This window comes from Palaemon carinicauda, chromosome 24 (genome assembly GCF_036898095.1).
Source record: "Palaemon carinicauda isolate YSFRI2023 chromosome 24, ASM3689809v2, whole genome shotgun sequence".
NCBI classification, from domain to species: Eukaryota; Metazoa; Arthropoda; class Malacostraca; order Decapoda; family Palaemonidae; genus Palaemon; species Palaemon carinicauda.
The window spans coordinates 41,104,569-41,112,068 of NC_090748.1; the positions used below are offsets into that span (position 1 = coordinate 41,104,569).

The window sequence follows — 7,500 nt, forward strand, 5'->3', positions numbered from 1 at the left end:
CCCTAGGGGGCGTTTCTTTCTCCCTCCCTCCCCCTCCCCAGGGGGGGCGTTTCCTTTGTGGTCACCGGCAGGCATGGAGTTCTCCATCTGGATCTCTAGGTAGTGACATCCTTTCAATTTAAGCCTATGGAAAAGTGCCCATCTCTCTGTGCATTTTTTTAAATCCTAAGACACACACTCTTGTGAGTCAACGTGATGCAATCGAGTTCACGCGCCCCTCTCTTGGGCCTATTGTCAGGATTACTCACTTTTTGGGGATATTGTCAGGATTGCTAAGTCACGTTTGCTCACTTCAGTTTGGGTTATGTTTACAAACAACCCCCCCCCCAAGGTTATTACCAACCCCCCTTCTTCCCCCCCCCCCCCCCCAGCCCCTAGGGGACGTTTCCTGTGTGTGGTCACCGACAGGCATGGAGTTCTCTATGTGGATGACCCATGCCCCTAGATAGTGACATTGTTCCTACCGAGCATGCAGTTTTTCTTTTTTTTTATTATTATTATAAGACACGCATTTGTATGCAGACGAGGCCCTCCTCCACCCTGACCACATTCCTTTCAATTTAAGCCTATGGAAAAGTACCCATGTCTCTGTGCATTTTTTTTTATTCTAAGACACACACACTTGCGTCCCAACGTGAGGCATTCGACTTCACATGCCTCCCCCACCGTTATCTCTCCTCTCTCTCTCTCTCTCTCTCTCTCTCTCTCTCTCTCTCTCTCTCTCTCTCTCTCTCTCTCTCTCTCTCTCTCAGTCCATTTGTTTTAAGGCTTTTCGCTTACATTAACATATATGGGTAATAATCAATTACATTGACATATATGGGAAATAAAAAACGTATTACAATTTAGTTTCTTTTATTATACGAAGCATACATGCAAAATAACATTTCGTGAATAAAGACATAGTATTTAGTGGGGAAAAAATCTGACCCTAAAACATTCATTTGAATCCCTAACATTTGCACGCTTAAGATCTATAGGAAAATTTTTTAATTACGTTTCTTTAGCACTTGGCAAATCTTCATTGAAAATTCAGGTTTTGTATATTTCCGGATGTACATACACGGTCTTGAATTTAAATGGAGAAGATAGTGTAATAACACTGTTTCGTCATTTTCCTTTAAGTTGGTAGTGGATAAATGCTCCCTTTAGACTTACGCTATGCGTAAAATATAGTCAGAAGAATGCGCACAAAGCCAAATTGTAATTTTGCACTCGCATATTATTTATGAAACACTTCATAGAAGAATACCTTCGTTGAAAATCAGTAAAGTATACCGAATGATCTACTGGCTGCATCCCCAATGATTAGAAAAATATAATGTTTTCTACTGGACTTTTCTGTATTATAAATACAACCCAGTGCCGGATTTCGCGATACTGATGTGATGGCAGAGTATTCACAATAAGTAAGATGAGCTTTGTCCTTATCAAGGGTATCTTGAAGTCGACCAACGAGGCCCTCCTCCCCCCCGACCACATTCCTTTTGATAATAACAACTAGAGCATCAGTAACAATATTAATATTTACGGTATTAATGATGGCAATAACAATATATCTCATTTCATTCGATTGTAGTGCACGGTTTACTTTATTGATGAGAGAAAAAAAAATAAACAATATACATTTACTTAATCCCTTTAAGAAATTGAAGAGTTTAATCTTTATTCTTCGGCAATACAGCTATTCAGCTAATCATATTATTTATAATGTTCCGTTACCGTATTATTTTACGAACTTTAGAACATGAAATGAAAGATATGTGGATGTTTTATGCTATCCCTATCACTAAAGACGTATGTTAAGGGATATATGAAAATTAGTTCTACATATGTCAACTCTTTACCAACTAGTATCCTTCACACAAATACCCAAGCGCGCGCGCACGCACGCACGCGCACACACACACACACACACACACACTTATTTATTTCTTACTTGTTACAGAATCCAGTATTGCAATCGTGTATGTTATTCCAAAATAATGTTTTAGGGTCAGATTTTTTCCCCACTAAATGCTATGTCTTTATTCATGAAATGTTATTTTGCATGTATGTTTCGTATAATAAAAGAAACTAAATTGTAATACGTTTTTCATTTCCCATATATGTCAATATAATTGATTATTACCCATATATGTTAATGTAAGCGAAAGGCCTTAAACAAATGGACTGAAAGATGAGAGAGAGAGAGAGAGAGAGAGAGAGAGAGAGAGAGAGAGAGAGATAACGGTAGGGGAGGCGTGTGAAGTCGAATGCCTCACGTTGGGACACAAGTGTGTGTGTCTTAGGATAAAAAAAAATGCACAGAGACATGGGTACTTTTCCATAGGCTTAAATTGAAAGGAATGTGGTCAGGGTGGAGGAGGGCCTCGTCTGCATACAAATGCGTGTCTTTTAATAAAAAAAAAAAACTGCTTGCTCGGTAGGAACAATGTCACTATCTAGGGTCATGGGTCATCCAGATAGAGAACTCCATGCCTGTCGGTGACCACACACAGGAAACGTCCCCTAGGGGGTGGGAGGGGGGGGAGGAAGAAGGGGGGGTTGGTATTAACCTTGGGGGGGGGGGGGGTGTAAGCGTGTAAGCATAACCCAAACTGAAGTGGGCAAATGGGACTTACCAATCCTGACAATATCCCCAAAAAGTGAGTAATCCTGACAATAGGCCCAAGAGAGGGGGCGCGTGAACTCGATTGCATCACGTTGACTCACAAGAGTGTGTGTCTTAGGATTTAAAAAAATGCACAGAGAGATGGGCACTTTTCCATAGGCTTAAATTGAAAGGATGTCACTATCTAGAGGTCCAGATAGAGAACTCCATGCCTGCCGGTGACCACACAGGAAACGCCCCCCTGGGGAGGGGAGGAAGGGGGGAAAGAAACGCCCCCCTGGGGAGGGGGAGGAAGGGGGAAAGAAACGCCCCCCTGGGGAGGGGGAGGAAGGGGGAAAGAAACGCCCCCCTGGGGAGGGGGAGGAAGGGGGAAAGAAACGCCCCCCTGGGGAGGGGGGAGGAAGGGGGAAAGAAACACCCCCCTGGGGAGGGGGAGGAAGGGGGAAAGAAACGCCCCCTAGGGAGAGGGGTGGCGTGGGTGGTGTTGGGGGGGGGGGAAGGGGGCGGTTTGTTTTTGTAAACAAAACCTTACTTTTAAATCCCCAAACGGACTGAGCAATCCTGACAATGGCCTCAAAAAGTGAGTAATCCCTGACTGAGTCCTCCTGAAAAAGTGAGCAATTCTGACATTAGCCCCAAAAAGTGAGCAATCCTGACAATGGCCTCAAAAAGTGAGTAATCCTGACTGAGTCCTCCTGAAAAAGTGAGCAATTCTGACATTAGCCCCAAAAGTGAGCAATCCTGACAATGGCCTCAAAAAGTGAGTAATCCTGACTGAGTCCTCCTGAAAAAGTGAGCAATTCTGACATTAGCCCTAAAAAGTGAGCAATCCTTACTGAGCAATCCTGACAATAGCCCCAAAAAGTGAGCAATCCTGACAATGGCCTCAAAAAGGGAGCAGCTGAGGCATATTCCCTACTACTGAAGTAGACGATGATGAATGGCGAAGTATCGATTTAAAAGCTCAAGATAGAAGTGACTGCCGAAATGCAACAGAGACCCTTTGCATCAATAGCTGTAGGAGTTGATGATAATCATGATGATGATGATGAGGATGATGATGATATATATATATATATATATATATATATACAATATATATATATATATATATATAATATATATATATATATATATATAATATATATATATATATATATATATATATATATATATATGTATATATATGTACACAAACACAGACACACAGACACACACACACACACATATATATATGTATATATATATATATATATATATATATATATATATATATATATATATATATATATGTGTGTGTGTGTGTGTGTGTGTATATATATATATATGTATGTATATATGTGTGTGTGTAGCATCTCATCTGCAGACCTTCTGTATCATAGCTAGAAAGCATGGGATCAAAGAGAAGCCTGTAATGGATATGGGTCTTCAATATCAGTTACCCTCATTATAATGAATATTTCTGTTACCGAATAATGAAAGCATATGGTTTCCGACCGAGAAATTTATTTGTACAAAGAATAACAGACATTCGCTTAATTTACAATTTTGTTCCACTAATTAATCACTCAGAAGAACCTTCTATGAATACGCCGTAATATCCTTCCCTAGTAAACAAAAGGGTCTAATTTCACGGTGTTCATTAGTTAATAAAATAACAGAACACAAACCTTTCATCAACATTTCATGAAGGAGGATGAAACACAGTTCATTTTGTCTTTTCTCTGTTGTCCCCCTTTTCAGTTGTTAAGCTTCGTGTGTAATTGTATTCAGGGATTTCTATATAAGGTTCACGTCACATGTATTGCGAAAGTGAAATGAATTTAATAATACATGTTTTAAACAAAATTAGGCTGATTGATCGAGTGATTATAAAAGGAGACGGAGCAAGAATAGGTAAAAGGGTTGGAACTAATTTATCAAATGATGATGAACGCTTATGCTTTTCATGTGTTAACATCCATTTGCAGGTGGTGGAAACCGCGCATTATACATTCATGTGTAGTCAAGACACGATCTTCGACCAGCAGCTGATGTTATGCGGTCATCTGGATGAAGCCTTCCCTTGCGCCAATGCAGCTTCCATTTACGAAGAGACAAACTTACAGCTGAGGCAGGAGATTGAAGCCAGTGAAAACGAGGTTAAACTTAAGAAGGCCGTGCTGGTTGTGAACTAAAAAAAGCAAGTTACATCTGATCTTCGGATGACTTGAACTTTTACATTTAGGAATTTGTTAATGAAATTGATATGAGATCATTCGCGGTTCATCTCTTCATATGTAATTGCATTATGAGTAAGCGACTTCTTTAGTACAATAAATATAACATTTATACTCTGTGTTTTTAATTACTCATACTGTGCAATGTCCACCATAAGAGGCCATAATGGAATCATGAGAGAAGTTTCTGACCGCTCTTATATTGTCAATGATATGAAATCATTCGGCTATGATTCCTACTCGCTCATCATTCTCTGAGAAAGGTTGCCTGTTTACTATTAATTTAGAATCATTTAAGGTCATTCTGTTGCTTTCAGCCTTATATCACAATGGAAAAAATCTTTGTTAAGAATAATGTTTAACTGTTACGTGTTACTACAGGTTTGGCCTTTCTTCAATTCTTTTGAATTATTTTCTTTCCTTGTGTTGATAATTTCGGTAAACCAATCCAAGCCTCTCAAATTACTTTGGTACATTCCATTATTTTTTTCTGGTTATTAAACGCAATATCCTTTTTTTTTTTTTTTTTTTTTAACAATTTCATGATATTCATAACATTGATTAAGTTCGTTCATGAGCATGGCAAGTGCAAAGTTAATGGCAATGGAGTCCAATCAAGTGAATTTAAAGTGAACACCGGAATATAACAAGGGAAAGTGCTATCACCTATGTTATGTTTCCCTCCTCATGGATTTTGTAATACGTAGAACAGATGGAGATGGTGGAGAAGAATTGGACTGGATTGGTAATAGAAAATTATCTGACCTACAGTATGCTGATGGCAATGTCCTTATTAGCATATCACTACATGATTTGCAAAGTTTGCTTACTAGAATGCATGAACTATCACATGAGGTTAAGCTCAAGATAAATAGAAAAAAACAGAGATGATGTGAAAGGAACATGCAATAGAAAATGTAATTAATGAAGTAGATATTTAGGAAGTATGATATGTAATATCGGGTCTTTGGAATTGGAGTTTGATGAAAGATTTTGAAAAAATAAGACAATGGCTAGGGTAGGTAAAATTTGGAAATAAAAATACCTGAAAATACGTATAAAATTCTAGCTATATATCAGATTAGTGAGATCTGTGTTACTATATGGGCATGAGTCATGATATAACGATGAAGCAATCTCCAACAGATTTACTAGATCTGAGAACAAAGCCCTCAGAAGGATATTGGTATTAGAAATGAAACTAAAAGAGAAATTATTCGAGTGCCATATGCGGATGAGATCATGGTGAGAGGTAAGTTCACCAAACATTTAACTGGACTCCACCAGGTACTAGAAGAGTTGGAAGACCCTGGCCTACATGGCTGAGGACTAAGAAGAGTAAAGTTAGAAATGAATGGAGAAGTATTGAATCAAATGCTCAAGATGAAGACAACTGGCCAAATCTAACTGAGGCCCTTTGCGTAAAAAGGCGTAGGAGGAGATGATGGTAATTATGATGATTCGTCCCTTGGCCCTTATTTTCCTCTGTTGAATATCTAAGTGAAGTAAGGAGATTCATGTGAACTACAAGACTGTAGAAATATTTCATGGCCTTCCTAATGGTTTATGATAACGGCAAGCTTTTAAGACAAAGCTACCTCTATACATTTGAGCACAATGAGCACCATATTAACTAACCAACAAGCCTTTTTATTACCATTTTTTATTAAGTTATTTATTAAGTAACTGGCTAACTTGAGATAAAAATGCTTTCATCAAAATCTTTTTATCCTATTCCTTCATGTCCCCATCTTTTATGAATTGGCAGAAAATGTGTAAGACAAGGGCTATTGCTTAATGCAGGTCACCAATGATTCCCCGTTACCCTATTAGCTCCAACACAAAAATTTTCACAACGGCTAATTTGTATCATATATGTTAATATCAATTTTGGGTGACCGAGGTCTCTAAAATACGGAATCTGTTTTAACTTAGAATATACTGTCCTTACTAACCCTATGTTTTACGCCAATGCAACATTGGTGAAATTCCCTTTCCAGTATATAAGGGACTAAGAAAGTTTGAAAGGAACCTATTACGATTTTATTTGACGGGATCGTTGATGTATTTTGCTGCTGCTGAAAAGAATGCAAGACTTCAGTTTAGATAATGATGGGCCGGGCAGGAACAATTTTAATGCGTTGAGCTTTAAACAACATCGCTTTAATGTGTAATGTCATAGGTGAGACCAAGTGAGAAACTCTCCCCTTACCGTAAACAACATCTATCATCAATTTTTCCAGTTTATCAGCGTTGTTGTTGTCAAATTGCTCTCTCTCTCTCTCTCTCTCTCTCTCTCTCTCTCTCTCTCTCTCTCTCTCTCTCTCTCTCTCTCTCTCTCTCGTCTTCTTCTTCTTCTTTCTATTTTTATGGATTCACTTACTTTCTCCTTAGCTTTATTCAAATATCAGGTTATTTCATTATAGAGTAAAATAGATATCCCGTTGTTCTTTCCCAATGCATGCGTGTTTCATGTCGAGATTAAAGAAAAAGTTTTATAATATTATTTCCTGTTTTAAGAAAGGAATTTATTACCATTAAGAGATTATTACTCTAAATTATATTTGTTTAACTCGTTCCAGCTACTTTGAGGTGTAAAAGAAAATACTTAATTATTCTGATCAGTAGGAACATAACTAAGATGCGTTTAGTATTTTATTTTTTTGG

The 7,500-nt window shown here is 38.1% G+C and overlaps 1 protein-coding gene across 1 annotated transcript in view; it reads left to right on the forward strand.

Moving 5' to 3' along the window:
• Window positions 1–4,791, forward strand: part of LOC137617840 (uncharacterized) — an 11,198-nt gene extending 6,407 nt beyond the window's left edge. Inside the window, exon 2 of the mRNA XM_068347786.1 lies at window positions 4,585–4,791. Within this exon, the coding sequence (XP_068203887.1) occupies window positions 4,585–4,791 (207 nt within the window). The remainder of the gene's footprint in view (window positions 1–4,584) is intronic.
• Window positions 4,792–7,500: the final 2,709 nt, after the last annotated feature.